The following is a 25,153-nucleotide window of genomic DNA, read 5'->3' as shown; positions in this document are numbered from 1 at the left end:
TTCTTAATACACGTACCACTATAAATGCCTCTGATACGTCTCTTGTTTCTTCACCGTCGTACTGCTTTTCTCCTCCTTTCAGAATCCATATTTTTCTTCAAATGAAGACATCACCACTAAAAACCATGGAGTTCCCAATGGTGCTCCTCAGATTGGCAGATTGGTTCTTGTACCAGTTTCTGGCTAACTCTTGCTACCGAGCGGTAATGAAAGTTAAGAACAATGGTTTCGTTCTGAAAAACCCATTCATTACAAAAACATCTCACCAATTTCCTTTGTATCCAAGTGTAACCAAATGCAATTTGCATGGAAGAAAAGCGCAAACCCTTGTTTGTGATATCCATGGAGGATTGCTAAGGAATCAATCTTTCTTTCCCTACTTTATGCTTGTTGCATTTGAAGGTGGCAGCATTTTCAGAGCTCTTTTGCTTCTCTTATCATGTCCTTTTCTGTGTGTTTTGGACTATGAGCTCAAAATGAGGGTGATGATATTCATTACTTTCTGTGGGCTCAAGTCTAACGACATGGAAAGTGTGTCAAGAGCTGTTTTACCGAAGTTTTATCTTGAAAACCTCAATCTTCATGCCTATGAGGTTTTGGATTCAACAGGATCTAAAATGGTGTTCACGAGTGTGCCTAGAGTCATGGTCGAAGGGTTCCTTAAGGAATATCTAAGTGTTGATTCTGTTATAGGGACCGAGTTGCATACCATAGGACAATTTTTTACTGGTTTGGTATCTGATGCTGGGTTGGTTATAAAGCATCGGGCGCTTAAGGAATTCTTTGGTGATAGAAGGCCAGATCTTGGTATTGGAACTTCAAGCTTTGACGATCACTTATTAATCTCCCTCTGCAAGGTATGCGTGTAGCCTTTTTTATTTTTTTGAAAAAAAATTATTTCAAAGAAAATATGGTGATCTTTTTTCAATCAGAAGAATAACTATTGCCCCATAATTTATTTATTTTATTTTGGTTCTGTGGGACTGAATAATTTGCCAAAATTTTTACAGGAAGCATACGTGATCAATAAAGAAGACGCCAAATGCAATCCAAGTTCACAAATGCCAAGAAACAAATATCCAAAACCACTGGTTTTTCATGACGGCAGGCTAGCTTTCTTGCCCACACCCTCTGCAACTCTCTCCATGTTCATGTGGCTTCCTTTCGGGATAATACTTTCAATCTTCAGAATTTTTGTGGGAGTCTGTTTTCCTTTCAAACTTGCCATTTTCGTAGGCGTTTTAAGTGGAATCAACCTGAGACTGAAAGGATCGGCCCCAAATATCTCACCAAATGGCAAAGGAGTACTCTATGTTTGCACGCACAGAACCCTTCTTGATCCTGTTTTTCTTAGTATTACACTTGGTAAATCCTTAACTGCGGTAACTTACAGCCTTAGCAAAATGTCCGAAATCTTGGCACCTATAAAAACAGTTAGGCTAACGAGAGACAGAAGACTAGACGGTGAAACTATGCAGAAATTGTTAAGTGAAGGCGACTTGATTGTATGCCCAGAAGGTACTACATGCAGAGAGCCGTATCTTCTGAGATTTAGCTCTTTGTTTGCTGAATTGACCGATGATATAGTGCCTGTGGCGATGAACACAAACGTAACCATGTTTTACGGGACAACTGCGAGAGGGTTAAAGTGTTTGGACCCAATATTTTTCTTGATGAATCCTAGACCAAGCTACAGTATTGAAATTCTGGAAAAGATGCCTAAGGAGCTGACTTGTGCTGGTGGGAAATCTTGCTGCGAAGTGGCTAATTATATACAGAAAGAGTTGGGCAATGTATTGGGGTTTGAATGCACTACACTTACGAGAAGGAACAAGTATTTGATGCTAGCAGGGAATGAAGGGGTCGTCGAGGATAAAATCAAGAAGCCCTTCTTGTGATTTTCTTATATATATATATATATATATATATCTTATTGAATGAACATCAGTACATTTATTTTGGTGTAAAATAGTATATTAATTACCACCCGTTTTTTTACTCATCTTTGTGGCTATGTTCTCCTTTCTAGTGCGTGTACGCGCGTGTTTCATGGTTAAATACATATTACATCAATTCTAGTAAGTTGTACTATTTTGTAGGGGCTACAGTCTACAGAAGAAAAAAATTCAGAAATTTAAGTAACAAATTCAAGTTCGTCAGCTCCACCAGTCTAAACTCTTTCAAACTTTTAATTCAATGCTACATTTACATCAAACTAACACTAACACAATTATAATGACATACATGTTTTTCATAAAACCACTTGTTAATAGATTAATAGATACGTCAGATTAATATCATATACATCACATATCCTAGATCAAGTAAAGATTCCGGGTTTTCAACAAGTTACTGTTACATCCATTTGATTAAGAATTGATGATCTCTAACAATATCCTCGAAAAGATGGTTAGTTCATTTTCTGTCAATTTACGGTCTTTGTACAGATAATGGATTATAACTTCAAATAAACTAATAGTAAGATAAAAAATGAAAGTTATCAAAAATACTATTTCCCTATCCATTCATGTTATTTCTGTAAATTCAAATATGGATAGATGTGGTAAAAAGTCCACCGCCATCAATTCTTTTTACCAAGGTTTAGGTACGGGGCTAGCTTAGCCAGTTTGACCTTGTAAATTTCGGTTCCATTAGCCAACGGGCAGTTGAGCTAACTAAACTAGTGAACTAGGTCTGAAGTTATCATAATATTGTCTCAAGTCAGCTCCCACTCAGCACACGTGTCAGCTTCTATTAAGGACACGTATACTATATTATATAGAACATAATTATGAAGAAAGATTTATTAAAAAAATAAAACAAATACGTATCTTGTGTTCGTAAAATTATCAAATAAAAAGAATTATTGTTATTTAATAAATTTTATTTACACATTTACTTAAGAAAAGAAAACTAATATACAAATTTGTGAAGCTGCAAAATAAATACAAACATTATAATATAATAGCGGGCTTGTTAATCGATATATCTTGTATATCGATAATTTTCAAAATTATGTATTCATATATTCTTATGTTTTGTAGAGCTTGAGTTATTTTAAAAAATTGATATTTGGAGTCCCTGATTTAGTTTTTATGATTTTTTTTGTTTTAATCGATAAAGAATTAAAAATTGAGTAGGGCTTTTATGAGACGGTCTCACATATCTTTATCTATGAGACGAATCAACTCTATCGATATTCACAATAAAGAGTAATTCTCTTAGCATAAAAAATAATATTTTTTTCATGGATGACCCAAATAAGAAATCCGTCTCACAAAATACGACCCGTGAGAAACCGTCTCACATAAGTTTTTGCTTTAAAAAATTAGATGTCCAATGAAAGTTTTTACTGATATTTAAGAAAATATCTCTTTAATATTTTTTTCCCCTGAAATTGATTTTGTGTTAGTTTTGAAAATGATAAAAGTTTAGAGATGTCGATGCAACATGTATTATTTGAAAATATATTAAGATAGACACTAGCTATATATATACCAGGTGATATATACACGTATTTAATTTAATTGTTGTGTCGTATGTGCTTTAATTTAATTTAAATTTATACATCATACTAGCCAATTTCCACTAATTTTTCAATCAAATTAAGATATATACATATATTTTTTTAAAATATAATTATTCGTTCTTCAAGCATATCACTCAAACAAAATTTTGGAAAAAAAACTATTTGTAGTATCGAGCACTTGTAGTTTTACCAAAAGTTATAACTAATGATATAATTCAAATATTTTCAATCGTACATCATACCAAACACTATATTTTGATTGCTTTAATCAAAATGGACAATTATTGCACCCAACACAATTTTCGACAGAATGTGTATTGTTTTGTAAGAAAATTTAATGGGTCGTAAATTTAAAAAAATTGAGACCCCTTTGGCAAAGTCAACATTAATTAATGGATGGAAGGAAACCAAAGTTACTGAATGTGCGAACACAACCAAATTATAAAATTTTATATAAAAACCATGCATGAATGATGTTAGGTATAAAGGATCAAGAATCAAGATTAGACACCGGCCATTCCATTCCATGCATGCACAAATCCTTGTTGGTACGTCTTATATTTAATTATTTCTCCATAAACAATTGTCATTTTTCGGCAAAAATTTGTGTGAGACGGTCTCACGGGTCGTATTTTGTGAGACGGGTATCTTATTTGTGTCATTCATGAAAAAATATTATTTTTTATGTTAAGAGTATTATTTTTTATTATGAATATCGGTAGGGTTGACCCGTATCACAAATAAAAATTCGTGAGAATGTCTCAAAAGATACCTACTCTTTTCCTATTTGTCATTTTCGTATTCTAAGTTGTTAAATTTTAATTTTAGTTTGTTATATTTAATTTTTTTAATAAATTTATTCATTTTTAATAGATTGTCAAAATTCAAAAGATATTGGAAATACTAAAATTTGATATCATATATTATCAAAATTACAAATAAGCACGTACAAGAACTAAATTGCAATTTCCTCAAATTGAATATAAACGTGGAAGATGATTCTTCTTTCATTACTTGCTTTAATTCAAGAAATATAGTAATTTGATCATGTATAATTAGAAAGACAATGACAAGAAAAAACCAAATCAATTAATTTACCTTAGATCTCGAAATAAATTTTATACTGGATTTAGTTATTTTTATATAATTTATTTATATGAGAGCACATTTATCGAAATTGTAGTTCCCATTGTCGTCGTTCATGAAAATTCATGTCACCAAACGTTGCAAGAACGAAGCTATATATGTTATTGTGTACTACTTTTAAAAACTCAGTTAACCGAATTATTTAATTTTGTTGTATCGGGAATATGTTTATAATTTCTTAAAATCTCGATTAGATTTATTCGATGGTTTTATGTATCGGCAATAGGTGGGGCCAAATGTGGCATATTCTATTTAATAATATCGGTGGCAAAAACGTGGGTGGTTTGAATAATTTCGAAGACGGAAGACGCGTATAAAACGTGTCTTTACACGGACAATGGACTCTATAAATAAAGCTCATCCTTCATTATGAAATCATCCATTTTTCGAGTTTTCTCTCATCTTATAACATTTACGTACTTAGTTTTATAATATTTGTAAGATGTTTTTTCTCGTGTATTAAGAGACTGTGTGTTCTTTTTGGAAACACAGTGAGTGAGTTGTACACCACAAAATATTATAGTAGAATTCTTTTCATTTTGTTCGTGATTTTTACCATAATAATTTTTTAGGGGTTTTTCACGTAAATTTTGGTGTCCAATTTATTCTTTATTTTCGTGTTTTATTATCTCAAATTCTGCACGTGAGACCAACGTCATGTAGTCGCATCGAACAATAATTGACATCACTAACAAAGATCTCACGCCTTTCACTCTTCACAAGTTCAACAAGATTTTGAGAAACTATATTGTGATTTATTAAGTTAAATTTATTTCAGTATAGTTCGATTAAAGAATCGAATATGTAACATCTTAAACGATAAAATAATTAATCAAACAATATAAAAACATTTTTTATTTTAATTTAAATTCTTATTTAGAGAAAATTGCAATACATGTCTCGTAAATTTGTCTAATTTTGATTTTAGTCGACTAGTTATTCAAATTTCAATTATATTCAGATAATTTTGCTTCTCTTATAATTCAAAGAGATGACGTGAAACCAGATCGATGTTAGTGACTTTGCGCATACATTTCTAAACTTCGGTGAAAAAAACTAAGATTGTCATTCTAAAAACAAAGTTTTATAAATTAAACAACCATAATCACAATTATTCACAAGTTGTAACACAATTTTATCTCTATTGATGTTCGTTTTGATAGAGTACATGATCGTTTAGTCAACGGTCAAGAGTTCGATTCTCCAGGTTAATATTTTCTCGAGCAAGCTTATGTAAGGCTCAAGATTTATTAATCTTCATTGATGTGATATTCTGAAGATATGAGTATGCATGACATGTAATGAGAAGCACTAAATGAGATTATGAAGTGGTGCATGAAATATAGACCGCAACCGCGGTAAGGAAAGGACCGCACCCGCGGTTGATCTCATGAATTGTGGAAGAATTACAGTAGCATGAGCGCACCCGCGCTACGAACAAGACCGCACCCACGGTTGATGGACAGAGAGTTGGAGATTAATTACGGAAGTGACACCGCACCCGCGGTGCTAGACAGATCGCACCCGCGGTGCTAGACAGATCGCACCCGCGGTGTTGTACCAGTGAGGTCAACGCACCCGCGTTACAGGACTGAGCGCACCCGCGGTCGAAGCTTTCGGAAAAGTTGATGTATATCATTACACTGAGCGCACCCGCGGTTATTGAATGAGCGCACCCGCGGTGTGACGTGCAACATGAAAAATAAGCCACGTTTCCTGGTGTTGCATGCAGTATATATATAAGAATTGCACGCTTCTCCTTATTAAAATTCAGAAAAGGGATAAAGCTTTTGAGAGAAAATCCTTACGCCTTTGTAGATTTGTGATTGTGAAAGATCAGGCCGTTAGATTTTCAATCCGACTTCAGCACCGAGTTCCTATCAACGCAGGCTATAACTGGACGTAAGTTTTGTTACGTTTAGACACGATTTGAAGTTATGATATTGTCAGATATGATGTTTCTGCTACAGTAGACATTGTATAACTGAAGTCAGATTAAAGAATAGACTGTTTATGAAATTGTTATGAATTTCAGAGTTGATTTAGTTGAGATTCTATATCAGAGTTGTGTTATTATTCAGATTGTGAGTTGTACTGAATTCTGGTATTATATCTGTGATGTTGAGATAGACGGGGTTATCGTGACTGTATTGCTATGCCGTCGAAAAATCAGTAGATTGATATTGATCAGATTCAGTAATGATTTCGATTGTATCGTGATATTATTGATATGAATTAGATTGTACCTTGTTCAGATATGGATCAGATTATATACTGAATTGAGTATTGATCAGAACAGGTCTTGAATCGAATTATATACTGATATTGTATTTATGCAATTGTCATTGCCAGACTGATATGGACACATTGGAATACAAGACTTCGTCTTCGTCAGACCGGGAAGACAAAAGTATAATTCATGTTTTGTTTTGGGAGAAGACACAACTCAAATGAGATTCAATTTGAGTTGCCCAACAAAATCACATACTAGGGTTGTTGTTTACCTTTTGATATAATTGATTTGTTTATGAAATTATATTCAAATCTCTTGATATGATGATGCCTTGTTTATAGATTTATATTCAAGCAGTTGACATAGGAGAGTCATTGGCAGACTTGCCCAACTAGATGTTCGGTGGTATCGACGCTTCGGATCAGATTCAATCCGATTGTAGACATTCGATACAGACATGACCGAAGTCTAGGAATAAGACGTACCAGTTACCCCGATTGGGAGGGTAGGTGACAGACAGTGACGTCTTATTCACACCGGGATCCCTAGAGTTAGAGTCGAGTCGAGTCAAGATATGAATTGAATTGAGTTGCATGCGTATGTTATTTTGGTTTCAGAGATTATGGAACCCATTGTTACTGCATGCTTATTTTGATTTAGTTTCATAGACTATGAAACCTATTGTTATGAATTTTATGCATGATAATATGCTTTATGATTTATATTGTGCGTATGCATGTATACATGTTTTATACTGGGATTTATTCTCACCGGAGTATCCGGCTGTTGTCTTGTTTTGTATGTGTGCATGACAACAGGTGGGACAGGATCGGGGTCAAGAAGATGATGAGAGAAGATGAGTTAGAGTGGTGATTCCGGACTTATTGTCGACTTGGTTTACTACTTGAAATTTAGTAGTTGAACCTTAGACTAGTTTGAATAATTGTTGTACATCATTGTACTTTTATACTGAGATGTATAATAGATTGATTCCATTACCTTCCGCATTTTAAAGAAAAAAATTTAGACCCTGTTTATCTTAATTGATAATTAAATCCCAAAGATGATTAAGATGATGATTAGCGTCCGGATCCCCACAGCTTATCACACAAAATATGAATATTATGATTTACCTGACTAATATTGTTTAGAGGTTATTATATTAACTCGAGAATTTATCAACTACGCACGAAAAAAGTCACCATAGTAGGTTAACATATTGACAAAAAAATTATGTATGATTTTTTAATGATTTTTTTATTGGTACATGGTCTTATCATGATTTGATTAACCACAATTACATAGAAATGGAAGCCAAAAACAAAAAGGCAATATATCAAATCATCTTCACACTGGTTCCACAACACCTTATCCGTTATCCCTGATGATTCTGCTTTCACCGGGACCTCCCATTTTTCCTCCGCGCGAGCAAAGGTAAGAATCCTGTTGAGTCTTGATAATCATTCAATAATACTCATGATTTAACGAGAAAAGATACACACACACGCACGCACTCGAATGCCACCATGTTTTTGCTCCTTCAATCCACCTTCAACCTCTATCTCAAAGTTTATCTCAGACCAGCCATTTCTCTCAATGCTGGAAACAAAGTGCAGCACAATCCAGGACTTGAAAATAATTCATGCCCAACTTATCAAAACTGGTCTATTAAAAGATACCATAGCGGCTAGCCGTGTCTTGGCCTTCTGCGCCACTTCCCCTGCGCGTGACATGGACTATGCGTTGTTGATATTCAGGCAGATCGAAAATTTGAATCCTTTCACTTGGAATACTATTATTAGAGGGTTTTCTCAGAGTTCATCTCCTCATGTTGCAATTTCTCTTTTCATTGAAATGTTGGTGAGTTCTGCGGTTCAACCGGGGACTCTGACTTACCCTTCCGTTTTCAAAGCTTATTCTCAACTCGGCCTGGCTAAAGATGGTGCTCAGCTTCATGGAAGAATCATTAAACTAGGAATGGGATCTGATTCATTTATAAGAAACTCGGTTATACATATGTATTCAAGTTGTGGGCTTTTGGGGGATGCGAGAAAATTATTTGACGAGGATGAAGAATTCGATGTTGTTGCTTGGAACTCAATAATTATGGGACTCGCAAAGTGCGGCGAAGTTGAGGATTCTTGTAGATTGTTCGATAAAATGATGTTCAGAAATGAAGTTTCTTGGAATACTATGATAAGTGGCTACGTAAGAAATGGAAAGTGGATGGAGGCATTGAATCTTTTTTATCAAATGCAAGGGGAGAAGGACCTCAAACCAAGTGAATTTACGCTAGTAAGCTTGTTGAATGCTTGTGCGAGATTAGGAGCTTTTAAACAAGGAAAATGGATCCATGACTATATCGAGAAGAACAATATTGAACTGAATGTTATTGTAGTAACAGCAATAATAAATATGTACTGCAAGTGCGGAAACATTGAAATGGCACGAGAAGTGTTTGCAAGTGCACCAAGAAAAGGATTATCTTGCTGGAACTCCATGGTGTTAGGCTTAGCAACCAATGGCTTTGGAAATGAAACAATTAAGTTGTTCTTAGAGCTTAAGTCTTGGAGCCTAAGACCCAATGCTGTCAGTTTTATTGGAGTTCTAACGGCATGCAATCATTCGGGTCAAGTTGATCTAGCCAGGGAATACTTCTTATTGATGAAAGAAGCGTATAAAATTGAGCCATCTATTGAACATTACGGTTGTATGGTTGACGTGCTAGGACGGGCAGGATTCATTGAAGAAGCTGTGGAGCTGATAAAAAGCATGCCGATGAACCCTGATGCTGTTATATGGGGGTCATTACTATCATCTTGTTACAGTTATTGCAACGTTGATGTAGCTGAATGGGCAGCAGAGAATTTGATTTTATCGAATCCTGATGACACTAGTGCTCATGTACTTATGTCGAATGTTTATGCAGCCTCGGGTCATTTCAGGAAAGCAATACAGGAAAGAATTTCAATGAAGAATAAAAAGATGCAGAAGCAACCAGGATGTAGTTTGATTGAAGTGAACGGGGAAGTGCAAGAATTTGTAGCTGGTGGGAAGTGGCATTTTCAAGTGCCGGATTTGTGGTCTTTTCAGAACGAGACATCTATGATAGAGGGTTTAGACGCATGAGCTTTATAGTCATATATTATGTACTCTGGTCAATATCAAATGCTGGAAATTTTGGATCAGAATGTAAGATATTTTGTGCTAATTAAGACATCTTTAGTTTTTTAAAAGTCATGGTGTTGGAGGGCATTTAAGGGAAAAAATACCAAGTTTTAGTTGGATTTATTTTTCATTCGATTTTCTTGAACATATCAAGGCATATTCAAGCAGGAATCCTTTAAATAAAACTTGATAACCCAGGATCAGATCCTCACAGTACGGCATACTTTAGCATATTCCAAGGATGTGGTGTTGCCAGTTGCCCTTACCATAATCATAGGACTTCTTGGATTGAACGTGGATGGAATGAATACCAGGAGCCAATCAGTGGTCCCATGCATTTTCCCTACTTCCTGCGATTTTATTTTTGTTTGGAACAACAATATTAGCAGCTGCACATTTCTGTTCGAGACAGGAAAAACCATCGATGACTGCCGATGAGGATAAAGCAAGAGATATGAGCTTCAAGACCTTGCCCCTCAGTATTTGGCAGGGAGCAGAGTCTGATGTCCAGATATGAAAATAGTTAACTCAGGTTTAAACTTTGTGCTCCTGTCACTTGTCTGTAAGTTCGATAAATTTTTCTTTCCAAGGAAAGGTTAAACCACACAGTTAAAAGTTTTCTTCATAAAATTAAAATGTTACATCCATCAAACGTTACGATATAAACATTAGGATAATGGTCTTTAAATTACTAATAGACCACAAAATGTAATGGAACAGTTCAGGTTCCGGGGAAGCAATATGGGACATTAATGTTTTGACTTTTAGTCACTGTGAGTACTGAAGAATCGGCAGTTGGGATTATTAACAAATTGGATCGAAAAGCAATTTTAACAATAAAATGGGATGTATGTATTAAAAGAGGAGTAAGATGTCATATCTTGGATTTAAATGTCCCATAAATTGAGAAAAGTGATGATAATCTTCAAATGGAATAGGTGCAATGTACAAGCTTCGTAGGATGGGCCAGTAGAGCTGCCTTTTATCTCAGATCAATCCAAGTGGGCCTCTCTATCTTCAATATCATATGGACTATAGATGAACTCCAACCACAGCCCTTTTCTGGCCCAATTTCAAAAAGATATGGCCCATTATTATATTTCAGGTACAATCATTTTTTAATGGATAAATCAATGCACTATTCCTGTGCTCACATATATTTATTTATTAGAATTAAAAAACATAATTTTAATTTTATAATAAGTACATTTTAATCATCATATTGAGCTTGTTATTGCCATTCCAAAAAATAAAAAATAAAAAATGGAATTGATCTGATGGACTTTATTTTATAACCAACAATATTTTCTTTGATAAGACCAATATTTGGAAGAGAGTTAGCTTTCTCAATCATTTTATGAGAGGATAAAATGATGATCAAATAAATAATTGAAAATACCATTGGAAATCACTTTTAATTAATAATTGAATATTTTATAAAATTTGACTCACTTTATTCAGTCATTCAAGCATTTGGCACCAACATGTCTAATTTATTGGCCCATTTAATATTTAAAAATAAATATCAGACTATCAAGTGGCTTAATTATCTTTTCATAATCCAAAAAAACAACTCTTAGGTCTAAAATATCAATATTGGTATGTGTATATCATTTTTTAAAAAATATAAATTTTAGTCAATGTAGTCATGAATAGATATTATGTCATACGGTCCCACAAGTCGAATGATAATAATTTTTCATGTGTGGGTTCGAAATTTATGTTAGAGTAGATGCCCTGCAAGCCAACTGTTGGCTAGGGATTTTATTGACTCAAGTGTAATAAACAATCTTTATTTTAATATATAATTCATTATTTCATGGTTTGTTATTTCTTTATCTGTATACACATGTTATCAAACATAGATAAAGACCTTGATTATACTTTAATACAAATGAATCGTAATTCGATGTTGAAACTCGTTTGTAAATACTGTATGATCTAAATTCGTTCCTAGTCGATTCAGCCGCCTAAAACATGGATAAAGGTCGCTTGAGCTCGAGACTAGCATCTGTGATGTTGTGTACTGCGTTTCTTGGTAAGGGCATAGAGATGTCCAAACATGCAGATGGGTAGTCATATGATGATTATACCGAACAACCCTCCCTCGGACTTTCCAAGTGGTTATCATTCATCGAGAGGATAAGTCCATGGTTATGATTGTACATCATTAGTCCTTACGACCCGGGGCAACACTGAGGCTCTATATGCTAGGTCTGGACTTTGACTCGTTTACCGGCTCCAGGAGAGTCATCAGGTGACGAGATTGGGTACAGTTGCGACACATGTAGGAGCCAGTGCATTGTAGTCGGGGATTCACCGCTCACCTACAGGTGTGGATATCCTATGTGATCTGATGAAATAATAGTGCATGGAATCTCTGGCCAGAGTATGAAATGTATGTTAGAGAAGGAGTTCTCCAACAGTACATGCGGTGCCACTATTTATAGTTATCACATAGTTATCGAATCAATATGCAACCCTCGATGAACCAATGGTTGCAGATTCGATCGGGATACATGAGATGAAGGGACCGTACTGTACGTTGATCATAATCGACTGGTTCTTGCAGGCACTATCAGTGATACCTAGGGGATCATGGGGCGATGCTACTAGACGCTCTTACCATGATCCGATGGGTGCAATCAGAAATGAGTTCTGACATTCTTGATCAAGGTGTTGATGAAAAGAATGGGGCTAACTAGGGTAAGCCTGAATAAAAGATTATGTCTTGAATTACAAAGAGTTGTGAACCAACGGCTAGCTGTATCCCTGAACCATTGAGGGTCACACAAGTACTGGATTATTTTTTGTTCCCGTTGAGATAATAAATTCAATGAGTTGAATTTATAAGAAATAAGTTTGATATGATCAATCAATAAGCTTATAAGTAAAGTTTATAAAAGCTTATAGAAATTTTGAGAGCATGACTGTTGAAGACAGTCAAAGGGAGTGCATATGCCTCATTTAGACAATGATGTTCTCGTAAATATATGTATTTAAAGAGATCTAGATTGGCTATAGTTCGCATGCATTTTAGAATCTTTTATTTAACTTAATTAATTAGATTAATTAAGTAAAGAAAAGATTAGAAAAATAATAATAATAATTTATTATTATTATGCAAGCATGATTCGATGGAAATGATTGAATAAAATAAAAGGAAAGCATTCATTCGGTTTTTTTTTCGGGAAATTAATCTATAGTTGACTTAATTAAATATATTAATTAAGTAAATGATGGATTAAAGAAATAATAAGAATATTGCATGGGATGCAATTTTCCTTCCGAGGGATTTGATCGATGGTGATGATTTTATTGTTCTTAAAATTCCATCGGCAACTATTCTTGTTGCTCTCAAAATTTTGAAACAATTTTTCTTGATCTCAAATACGCAAAAACATCTTATAATTTTCTAGTGCAAATTATAAGAGGAACAAGTTTCCCAGTCGTGGACCGGATTAGTAGATCGAAGAACGTTCGTAGGGAATTCACGAAAAGCTATCTCCGCTGATCCCGGAATAGTTGGAGCCCAGTGATTTATTCACCAAAGGTATAACAATTTCTAACATCCTATGAATGTTTATATTTGTTAAATCATACGAGCGCCTAAAGCAAAATTACTTTGTTTTTCAAAATAAAATAAAATTTTTAAATCTTCCGCTGCGTTTGGGCGCGTAGAAAACCAGATCCAACAGTGGTATCAGAGCCAAGGTTTTTTTTTCTAAATCGTATGGTTTGATATTGAATAATATATTTGTAACCACACAAGAAAATTTTTCAGAAAATCGATGCACCATAAAATTATTTTTTTCAGAAAACAAAACAAAAAAAAAAAATTAATCTGCCCGGAACTGTTCCGGGCAGTCGTGTGCGCAGGGGCGCGCACGGCAGCGCGCTGTGCGCGCGCGGGGCGTAGGACGCCCGCGCGCAGACGCCAGCGCGCAGCGCGCGCGGCTCGCGCGTCGTGGGGACGCCAGCGCGCAGCGCGCACGGCGTCCTGCACGCCAGCGCGCACCTGTGCGCGCCCTGCGCGCACAGGGGCTACCGCCGCTGCCCGAAACGTTCGGGCAGCGGGCGGGCAGCGAGGGCGACTGCCCGGGATCGTCTCCGGAAGCGTGCTGAATGACGGGCTTGAATTGTTTGGGCCCAGGGTGCAATTTTCTGATTTTTCAAATTTTTGGGCAAAATTGATATTTTTTGAAAATTAGTTCAATTTTTATTTTGGAAATTAATTTTTGAAAAATTAATAATTTTCTTGTGAAATAAATAATTAAAATATGATTTTAATTATTTATGGTAAAAATGAGTTTTACAAGAAATCAATTATTATTGATTTAATTGGAAATTAAATAAAGGAGTTTATTTAATTTATTAAATTATTTAATAATTGTGGTGGTTAGTGATAAATTATTAGATATATGATTGATCAATGAATTAAATTTGTTTAATTAATTGATGTTAATATTTGATATTAAATGCATGAAGGATGATCGAGAGCCTTGACCAATGTGCTAGGTGTATGTTAGGATATTTTACTGTTTTATTCGTTTTGTTAATATTTGATATTATTAAAGTGGGCCTGGTTTATGGCCTGTTCCCACCCCATGAGATGTATCCCTTATGTGCCATGGCTATTTAAATGTAATTATTAAAAATAGTGGGAGATCAAGACTGGAAGATGGTGGGCCCGATGAACGAGATGAAGACATGTAAAATATTGGAAGCTCTTGTAATAGTTGCATTTGCATCCCTGCATTCACCTAGGTTTTGAACCTGAATCCATGTTTGGCTCACATGGATCTAATAGTGTTGGCGATCGATCATCCTTATTTATTGTTAAATGTCATATTATGATATATGCGATATATAGTAGTATGCATGTATGTATATTATAAGATAATATAGTTGCATGAATCCGGCAAACATACAAACTCGTGGCACGCGATTTTTAAATTAAAATGATGAGACAATTTTAAAATTAAAATCCCTCATTTTGAATGTGATTCAAAATTTATATCAAACCGAAAAAGTAAAAATTAAAAGAGTTTAATTTTTTCTTGCCTTCCATCAACCGTGGTTGTATGTTGATCGCTACCCGCGGACAGTGTCTGGCTCATATTATTGGGGAGGCCTGTACGCCGGAAAGCTGTGACTTCCACCGGACATATGATGTGAATTGAGTGGAACTCCCATGACTTCGGCTCATATTATTGGGGGAACTCATGGCGACCGTCTACTACAATTCAATATTGATGGGTCAGTTTGACACGCGAAAATAAACGGCGTCATATTATTGGGTCCTTATTAAACGTGAGGCAAAACACGCGGAGGTTGCATAGGGATGCAATTGAATTCTACCTTTTAGAAATTATAATTGGCTGATATTATTCGGGATTATAATTGGCTAATTAGACTCTACGTGCCCACTAAGGAAATACGATTTTTCTTTTTTCATCAGAGGGTGGTGGAAATGTCAAAATAGTGGGAGGGAGATTTATAAAATAAAATCCATATTTTATATCTTAAAATTATTTTAAAATAATCAGCAATCATTATTCTGTTTCCATATCAGTATATTTTTCGATTTCGTCACGTAATAAATTTTATTATTAACAAGCTAATCGAATCTAATTTTCAAGACTGGTTGGGAAAATTGTTCTGAATTCAGAGAAAATGACATACACACTAATGTCAGTCTTGTTGAACTGACAATGCATGCAAGATGGTAGGACCATATTATGCAAGCTAAAGTGTGATGTGCTCGCTTCTATGTCAAATGAACTGTAGGGACAGTTTGAGGAAATTTTGAATGCTGCTAACATTCGAATGCACGTGCAAGAGTTGCATGGTGCATGAAACTATGCACATCACTTTCAAGGAGCTCATGACTACATGCATGCAAGATGGGGCTCTGGTCCATGAGCGTGGTGTACATATGATTGGGCTTATTGAAAATGTGGTGGGCCTGGAATATGTGATTCCTAACGAGTTAATTGATAACATCAATTTGTTGTGTTTATCTTCCTCATTTGACGGGGTTATGGTGAACTTCAAGTTTAATAAGATATTTGATAGCCTTGAAGAGCTAGTCAATATGCTTATAACTTAAGAGATCACCATAAAATAAGAAAAATCGTTGTTTTTCTAATGGGCCTCTCGTCAGACGAAAATGGCCCACAAGGTAAGGGAAAGAAATGTTCTGCCCCTCACAAGAAAAACAATCCCAATAAGAGGCAAACTCTGAAAGACACTTAAAAGGCCTACAAAGCCCGATAAGTTAGAACATATTTATTTCATTGCAAGAAGTCCGGACATAAGAAATTATATGTGCCAAAAATGTTCTGGAAATGATAAGTGAATGTCCGAATAAACATGATTTCAACAACAAACAAAAGAAAGTTAGATGATCCAAATCCCACACAAATATGGCACGCTAGACTAGGTTATATTTCCCAAAGAAGGATGCACAAGCTAGTGGGAGAAGGCATGTTTGACTTGTCAGACATAAATTCTCTACATGCTTGTAAGTCATGTCTAAAAGAAAAAATGACTAAGACTCCATTCAATGGAAACGTGGAACGTGCACATGGTCTACTGGATTTGATCCACACAGATGTTTGTGACCCGCTAAGTGTTAGCACAAAATATGGGCAATCCTACTTCATTATCTTTACTGATGATCATTCGAGGTATGGGTGTGTTTATTTGATAAAACACAAATCTGAAGCATTTGAAAGGTTCAAAGAATTCAAATCTGAAGTAGAAAACCAGCTGGAAAGAGTATTAAGACATTTCGATCTGATCGAAGTGGAAAATGCTTGAGTGCTGAATTTTTGGGTTATCTAAAAGAGAATGTGATTCTCTCACAGTGGACTCCACTAGCAACACCACAATTGAATGGTGTTTCTGAACATTGTAAGCGAACCTTGTTGGACATGGTTTGATCAACGATGAGATTCACTGAATTGCCTATATCGTTTTGGGCTTTGCGCTTAAAACTGCGGCAATGTTGTTGAATAATGTCTATACTAAGGCAGTGGATAAAAACCCATATGAGATATGGATGGGAAAAACACCCAAATATTCTTACATGAGAATATGGGGATGTCCTGCTTAAGTGAAGCAGACAGTGGGAGACAAATTGGATAGTAGATCCACTTTGTGCTACTTTGTAGGATATCCAAAGAACTCTGTTGGATATTATTTCTATCATCCCAATGAAGCAAAAGTGTTTGTTTCAAGAAATGCCACTTTTTGGAAAAAGGAATTTCTATTAGATAGAAAAGGCAAGATGATAGAACTTGTAGAAATTCAAGATACTCCCTCAACTATAGTAGTTGAACCTAATCTCCAACAACCAGTAGTTGAAGTACAAGCTCTTAGAAGGTCTGATAGGGTTATTAGACCACCTGCTAGATATACGCTTCTTCATGAACAAGACCATGATGAGTCTTTTGTTGGATATGATCCAATGAACTTTAAGGAAGCAATATTTGATACTGATTCAACCAAATGGCTTGAAGCCATGCAGTCAGAAATGGATTCTATATATTCAAACCGAGTCTGGACATTGGTGGATCAACCTGAGGGAATCGTTCCTATAGGGTGCAAATGGATCTACAAAAGAAAGCTTGGGACGAATGGGAAGATAGTGACCTTCAAAGCAAGGCTGGTTGCAAAATATTATACTCAAAGGCAAAGAGTTGACTATGAGGAAACATTTTCACCAGTTGCTATGTTTAAGTCCATTAGAATATTACTAGCCATAGCAGCATGGTATGACTATGAGATATGACAAATGGATGTAAAGACTGCATTCCTCAATGGAGACATCAAAGAAAAAATTTATATGTCTCAACCTGAGGGATACACATCAGTAGGAAGTGAGCATAAGGTATGCAAACTTCAGTTATCAATATATGGTCTCAAGGAGGCGTCAAGGAGTTGGAACCTCAGATTTGACGGCACTATCAAAGAGTTTGGTTTTGCCAAAAATCCCGAGGAACCTTGCGTATATAAGAAAGTTAGTGGGAGTGCAGTGACATTCCTAGCACTTTACGTTGATGACATCCTACTCATTGGGAATGATGTAGGATTATTGCAATCAACTAAAGTATGATTGGCTAGTAAATTCTCCATGAAGGACATGGGTGAAGCATCTTATGTATTGGGAATACAGATCTATAGAGATAGATCGAAGAGGATGCTAGGAATCACCCAAGCCACTTATATCGATACCATACTTAAGCGATTCTCTATGGAAGAGTCCAAGAGAGGATACTTACCAATGTGTCACGGTGTTACTCTATCTAAAGCAATGTGTCCCAAAACTGATGAAGAGATAGAAATGATGACACGTGTTCCATATGCGTCAGCCATTGGTAGTATCATGTATGGTATGATATCGACGCGTCCTGATGTTGCTTACGCTTTGAGTGTTACAAGCAGATATCAGGCGAACCCTAGTCCAATGCATTGGAAGGCCGTGAAAGATATTCTTAAGTATTTAAGAAGGACTAAGAACTTGTTCATGGTCTATGGGGGTGGAGAATTGAAATTGGAAGGCTACACTGATTCTAGCTTCCAATGTGACGTAGATGATTCGAAATCGACCTCTGGTTTCGTATTCATGCTTAATGGTGCGGCTGTCTCTTGGAAAAGTTCCAAGCAAGACACCGTTGCGGATTTCACCACTGAAGCTGAATACATTGCTGCATCGGCTGCAGCCAAAGAGGCAGTTTGGATGAGGAATTTTGTCCAAGAGTTGGGCGTCATTCCTAATGGAGTTGATCCAGTCCCGGTGTACTGCGACAACACTGGTGCCGTTGCGCGCAAGCAAGGGAACCAAGGTCTCATCAAAGATCCAAACATATACTGAGGAAGTTCCACATCATCCGGGAGATTGTGGAAAGAGGAGACATATCAGTCGAAAGAGTTCTCTCTGCAGATAATGTTGCTGATCCACTTACAAAGCCCTTGCCAGGACCATTGTTTGAGAAGCATCGCGAAACAATGGGATTAAAGTTTATGGGTAGTTGGCTCTAGGGCAAGTGGGAGATTGTTAGAGTAGATGTCCTGCAAGCCAACTGTTGGCTAGGGATTTTATTGACTCAAGTGTAATAAACAATCTTTATTTTAATATATAATTCATTATTTCATGGTTTGTTATTTCTTTATCTGTATACCCATGTTATCAAACATAGATAAAGACCTTGATTATACTTTAATACAAATGAATCGTAATTCGATGTTGAAACTCGTTTGTAAATACTGTATGATCTAAATTCGTTCCTAGTCGATTCAGCCGCCTAAAACATGGATAAAGGTCGCTTGAGCTCGAGACTAGCATTTGTGATGTTGTGTACTGCGTTTCTTGGTAAGGGCATAGAGATGTCCAAACATGCAGATGGGTAGTCATATGATGATTATACCAAACAACCCTCCCTCGGACTTTCCAAGTGGTTATCATTCATCGAGAGGATAAGTCCATGGTTATGATTGTACACCATTTGTCCTTACGACCCGGGACAACACTGAGGCTCTATATGCTAGGTCTGGACTTTGACTCGTTTACCGGCTCCAGGAGAGTCATCAGGTGACGAGATTGGGTACAGTTGCGACACATGTAGGAGCCAGTGCATTGTAGTCGGGGATTCACCGCTCACCTACAGGTGTGGATATCCTATGTGATCTGATGAAATAATAGTGCATGGAATCTCTGGCCAGAGTATGAAATGTATGTTAGAGAAGGAGTTCTCCAACAGTACATGCGGTGCCACTATTTATAGTTATCACATAGTTATCGAATCAATATGCAACCCTCGATGAACCAATGGTTGCACATTCGATCGGGATACATGAGATGAAGGGACCGTACTGTACGTTGATCATAATCGACTGGTTCTTGCAGGCACTATCAGTGATACCTAGGGGATCATGGGGCGATGCTACTAGACGCTCTTACCATGATCCGATGGGTGCAATCAGAAATGAGTTCTGACATTCTTGATCAAGGTGTTGATGAAAAGAATGGGGCTAACTAGGGTAAGCCTGAATAAAGGATTATGTCTTGAATTACAAAGAGTTGTGAACCCACGGCTAGCTGTATCCCTGAACCATTGAGGGTCACACAAGTACTGGATTATTTTTTGTTCCCGTTGAGATAATAAATTCAATGAGTTGAATTTATAAGAAATAAGTTTGATATGATCAATCAATAAGCTTATAAGTAAAGTTTATAAAAGCTTATAGAAATTTTGAGAGCATGACTGTTGAAGACAGTCAAAGGGAGTGCATATGCCTCATTTAGACAATGATGTTCTCGTAAATATATGTATTTAAAGAGATCTAGATTGGCTATAGTTCGCATGCATTTTAGAATCTTTTATTAACTTAATTAATTAGATTAATTAAGTAAAGAAAAGATTAGAAAAATAATAATAATAATTTATTATTATTATGCAAGCATGATTCGATGGAAATGATTGAATAAAATAAAAGGAAAGCATTCATTCGGTTTTTTTTTCGGGAAATTAATCTATAGTTGACTTAATTAAATATATTAATTAAGTAAATGATGGATTAAAGAAATAATAAGAATATTTTATTCTTATTGCATGGGATGCAATTTTCCTTCCGAGGGATTTGATCGATGGTGATGATTTTATTGTTCTTAAAATTCCATCGGCAACTATTCTTGTTGCTCTCAAAATTTTGAAACAATTTTTCTTGATCTCAAATACGCAAAAACATCTTATAATTTTCTAGTGCAAATTATAAGAGGAACAAGTTTCCCAGTCGTGGACCGGATTAGTAGATCGAAGAACGTTCGTAGGAAATTCACGAAGAGCTATCTCCGCTGATCCCGGAATAGTTGGAGCCCAGTGATTTATTCACCAAATGTATAACAATTTCTAACATCCTATGAATGTTTATATTTGTTAAATCATACGAGCGCCTAAAGCAAAATTATTTTGTTTTTCAAAATAAAATAAAATTTTTAAATCTTCCACTGCGTTTGGGCGCGTAGAAAACCAGATCCAACAATTTAGTCATGTACAAAATTGATGGACGAGACATGAGTTGTGGTAAAGAATATATAGAAAGTCGTTTCCACTAAACCAAACAAAACCTACCCGATGTTGACAACAGATACAAGACTACTTGATAAAGAGATGCCAATGTATGTGTATATGCTATATTGCAATTTGCAGAAACTATAAGTCAACAATGTCATGCTCTCCGATTCTTACAATATTATATATATTTGCCAGTGTTCTTTTTCCAAAATTATACATCTCCTTTCAAAAAAACCGAAAGCATGAAGCAGAAGGAATATATAGATCAATGTCACCACAATTATGATTTCACTTGTGAATATATATATATATATATGTATATGTATGTATGTATGTATGTATGTATGTATTAAAAGAACACTGAATAATGCATTGAGAAGCCGTGACAAAAATAGGGTTCTTACAAATTTTTTGCCAGTAATTTGACGGAGGATTTAATCAATCAATCAATCAATCATATAAAAACTGTTTTGTAATTATTTATATATTTTTATTCGTCACAAAGCAATTGGACATTTCTGATTATTATTCTACAATATATATTTTTATTTTCTTTAATTTTATTCACTAATGAAGGTAAATGTAGAGATATATACTCTCTTGTCCCAAGTCTCATCTAGCATTAAAGAAACATATTTGCGGCAATAAAAACAGCAAAATGTTGAAGCTTACATACATACTGAATCCTTAAAAATGGTACACACTGCATTTAAGAAAAATAATATTGAATATCTCTTGACAGAGTTGGAGATTATAGCTGTTAGATTTCTCCAGACTCCGATCAATAACCTTTTAGATAAGGTTGTAATATTCCTAAAACCATATAATAACGATAATAATTTGGAGTCAAGTAAGAATTACTACGTACCTGGATCAAACTTTCTGGAAGTGGATTTCTAAAGCTTCAGTTCAGGAAATATTGTTTCTTGTTTAGATGATTACTAACCTAGAACTGAAACCTAATAAAGTACTCCATCTCCTTTGATCAATCATAGAGCTTCTTACATGAGGGGTGTAACTGCCTCCGATTCTTTATAATTGCCACCTAAATAAATAATCAAGGGCTTCCCGATCGATCCTTGAAATGTTGACGAATGTACAACCCTGTTGAATATATAAGACGAAATTTGCATTCAGAGATAATTACTGCTTCATGGGATAATCTAGTCTTAAATTAATCCAAGACGAGCATTTTTTGTAAGATACATACCCACCGAAAAATAGTTGGATTTAAAACGCTGATTACCATTCAAGGATGAGGTTCATGAACTAATGCTGAAATCCCTTGTCAGAAAATACGTGGTGTTGAAAGTCAGGAACTTGATCAGGCTGCTGCTGCTGGTGTTGTGGGTACATCAAATGTGTGTAAATATGGTTGGGAACTTGTTGGTTTTGGTAATTGATGGTGGGAGAAATGAAGCCATGAGTGAAGCTTGCAGGAAGTGCCGTTGGTAGTGGTGGAGATAATATAGAAGGCGGCAACATAGCGACAACAGCATTGCCACGGAGAGTGTCGGGGCTGTGGTGGTTGTGTTGGCCCTCATAGGTTGTGATCACCACCAAAGGATCCTCATGTGATCTCTCTACACGTTTCTTCACGCCGCACTTTTTGCTGGTGCATCTGTAGTAACTCCTGAAATGCAAAACTCCGATTAATAAATTCAGAGTTGATCACTGAACATAAATGATACAAGAAAACTGTGTTTATTTATTATTTTTTTAAAAAAATTCTGCAAATACTTTACGGAAATGTTGGCAATCCGATTTGGTTCTTTAAGACGCAGACCTTGGAAAGGAGCTATTTTTTACTGCTTTTTGTCCATATTTTCTCCATCTATATCCATCTTCAAGAATATCTCTCTCGCTCTTAGTCATGAAGGCAAAGCGTGCTTCTCTTGGCCTTTTCTCCTCCTTTTTTTTTCCTTTGCTGCTAAAAAAAATATCACAACAAATTATTGATAGGGTTTTGCATCAGAGAAGATATACTATAATCACAAGAAAATTTATATAATTAGTAATCAAAACCAAGAAAATTTGGTGCTGGCCGATAACGTCTGTGTTTACTAGCTTTTTCATATATGTATCCTTGATATAGTTGGCTTCGACTGAGAAAACACTTGAGGTGACATTTTTCTTTATTTGTTTCAAATCAACTGGTGCAAATATGCTATCTAAAGTTTAATTTTCCTTATTTACAGTCATATTTCGGAGTATCATTGTTCAAACTACCTTGAAATATTGAACATGACGAGTTAATTCTCCCCAAGTGGAAAATGCAATAAAAAGGGATTTCAATTGATTTTTTTTTAAAGGATTTCAATTGGATATATTCATAAATTCAAGATGGAAATAAATATATCTTCTCTGGTTTCTTGATCTTTGAAATTGAGCTAATTAAATTCATCCAAGTAGTTAGGATAATTAAGTTTATCCAATTATGTACACGGAAGTGTACTTAATAATAATGCATTAATTAATGACAACCTTTTTCACTGTCAAAATCCAAGTTCCGAAAAAGAGAGGAAAATAAACAAACCTACTTTCCAACTTGATGTTATTAAGTGTAAAAGCCATAATTCAAGTTCGCAAAGACAGAAAATAAAAAAATTGAAATTTAAAAAGAGAAAAAAAAAGAAGAAATAAACCTACTCTTTTTTGTACTTCACATCCCCATCTTCACAAACTTCAGGGTGCAGATCTTTCATCTTGCTTCTTGAAGAACCTTCTTCTGCTCCAGAATCAGATGAAGCAACCGAAACCGAAGAATTTGTCGACAAAGGATTTTCGGCAGCAGAAACAACATTCTGATTTGAGGAATCATTATTATTCACAGAATTATAAACTGCATGATCAGATGATGAACAGGACAAGTCGAAAGCACTCGATAAAGTGTTGTTATTATACTCTGTTGCATCATGCAAGCAGCCTGTGAAACTCATTTGGAACAGATCAAATCGATTAGGGTTTTGCTCATGCTTCAGCAGCTGGCTGTGCATAAAAGGGTTGAAATCACAGCTTTGATCAGAAACGAAAGGAAACGAAAACCCTCTGGAACCCATGTTTTGATAGTTGTGAAAAGGATAGTTCTGCTGAGAATTCATGTGATTTTCATCAGACATGGTTGGATCAGAGGTTTCTTGACCCAGATGTGAGTGGAGAGAAGAAAAGGTTTGAGGGAACATGTATCAATTATTGTTCTAGGAAGGGTTGCAGAAAAAACTTTTGTTTGTTTTCCATTGTGTGCTACGGATAACTTGGTTTAACCTTTTTGGCATGCTTTTTTCCTCTCTTTTCCTTTTTGTAGCGGTCGAATAACAACTAGAATTAATTAAAGACGCTCATTCTTTTCAAAGTAAAAATTTATAGCAATTATATTTTTCTTAATTTATATTTTTCTTGGTGCAGACAGATCAAGAGATGATGAAAGTGAGGTTGTATGCTACGTACATGCTATGTTTATTATTAATAAAGAGAGAGTCCCGCTGGCTTTGTGTAATGCTTTTGGACATCAGGAAATGAGTTGTTTGAAGGTTGAAAGTTTCTTCAAGTTAATTTGATTTACCAAAATGTTAAAATTGACTCAAAATCGGCGAATATATCATTAATTACTCCAAACTTTATTACGCCAACTTAGTTTACTTTTTAATGTTGACATTTTTGCCTCGTGCATATCCGAAAAGTTTGATTAATTGGTGCTCGTGTGTCTTCAGTTTAGAAATTATAATATTCCTCTACTACGGGATTGGAAAAAAAATAGTGGTTATGATTTTTATTTTTATAATTTTTTGTTTCAATCGAGTTTCGAACTCGATAAACTCATTATGAATTTGAGATTAATTAATCACATAATTGGATTGTATATATGAGAGTGTATATGTTATTTAACATTATATCCTACCTTTTTAAATTGTGAAATTGACTTTAATTTGTAAATATTATTTTTAAAATTTGTTGTTGGAATTCGAAATCAACTTATATATGAAATGATTATGGCTT

The 25,153-nt window shown here is 35.3% G+C and overlaps 3 protein-coding genes across 7 annotated transcripts; 2 read left to right on the top strand and 1 right to left on the bottom strand.

Annotated features, from left to right (window-relative positions):
* Positions 1-42: 42 nt before the first annotated feature.
* On the top strand, positions 43-2,082 carry LOC142518143 (glycerol-3-phosphate acyltransferase 1-like). Its single transcript, XM_075620848.1, has 2 exons — positions 43-857; positions 1,011-2,082. Exons 1-2 carry the CDS (start codon positions 102-104, stop codon positions 1,896-1,898), a joined length of 1,644 nt encoding a protein of 547 aa, XP_075476963.1. The 5' UTR covers positions 43-101; the 3' UTR covers positions 1,899-2,082.
* Positions 2,083-8,210: 6,128 nt separating this feature from the next.
* Positions 8,211-10,643, top strand: LOC142518683 (pentatricopeptide repeat-containing protein At2g42920, chloroplastic). The gene has a single exon (XM_075621482.1). The coding sequence runs from the start codon at positions 8,427-8,429 to the stop codon at positions 10,035-10,037; it is 1,611 nt and encodes a 536-aa protein (XP_075477597.1). The 5' UTR covers positions 8,211-8,426; the 3' UTR covers positions 10,038-10,643.
* Positions 10,644-21,816: 11,173 nt separating this feature from the next.
* On the bottom strand, positions 21,817-24,557 carry LOC142518368 (WRKY transcription factor 71-like). 5 transcript variants are annotated; one of them, XR_012813532.1, is made up of 4 exons: positions 23,807-24,557; positions 22,944-23,087; positions 22,364-22,790; positions 21,817-22,261 (listed from the first exon to the last, which is right to left on the bottom strand). XR_012813532.1 is itself a non-coding variant. In XM_075621128.1 (4 exons), exons 1-3 carry the CDS (start codon positions 24,337-24,339, stop codon positions 22,427-22,429), a joined length of 1,041 nt encoding a protein of 346 aa, XP_075477243.1. In that variant the 5' UTR covers positions 24,340-24,557; the 3' UTR covers positions 21,817-22,261; positions 22,404-22,426. The 5 variants fall into 5 exon arrangements, 3 of the variants coding, with proteins under 3 accessions (XP_075477243.1, XP_075477242.1, XP_075477244.1); XR_012813531.1 differs by having other exon boundaries at positions 22,368-22,790; XM_075621128.1 differs by having other exon boundaries at positions 22,404-22,790.
* Between the last annotated feature and the right edge of the window lie 596 nt (positions 24,558-25,153).

Source organism: Primulina tabacum, chromosome 11 (assembly GCF_025594145.1).
Source record: "Primulina tabacum isolate GXHZ01 chromosome 11, ASM2559414v2, whole genome shotgun sequence".
Classification (NCBI taxonomy): Eukaryota; Viridiplantae; Streptophyta; class Magnoliopsida; order Lamiales; family Gesneriaceae; genus Primulina; species Primulina tabacum.
This window is presented reverse-complemented; position numbering and strand designations above follow the sequence as displayed.

Bases quoted from the DNA above. Each gene is read 5' to 3' on its own strand.
- LOC142518368 (XM_075621127.1), bottom strand. From the start codon at position 24,339: ATGTTCCCTCAAACCTTTTCTTCTCTCCACTCACATCTGGGTCAAGAA. The intron at 23,088-23,806 runs GTAGGTTTATTT...TATTTTTTTTAG, and splicing joins GATGTGAAGTACAAAAAAGA to CAGCAAAGGAAAAAAAAAGG. The intron at 22,791-22,943 runs GTCTGCGTCTTA...TTTGCATTTCAG, and splicing joins AAAAATAGCTCCTTTCCAAG to GAGTTACTACAGATGCACCA.
- LOC142518143 (XM_075620848.1), top strand. From the start codon at position 102: ATGAAGACATCACCACTAAAAACCATGGAGTTCCCAATGGTGCTCCTC. The intron at 858-1,010 runs GTATGCGTGTAG...AAATTTTTACAG, and splicing joins TATTAATCTCCCTCTGCAAG to GAAGCATACGTGATCAATAA.
- LOC142518683 (XM_075621482.1), top strand. From the start codon at position 8,427: ATGCCACCATGTTTTTGCTCCTTCAATCCACCTTCAACCTCTATCTCA.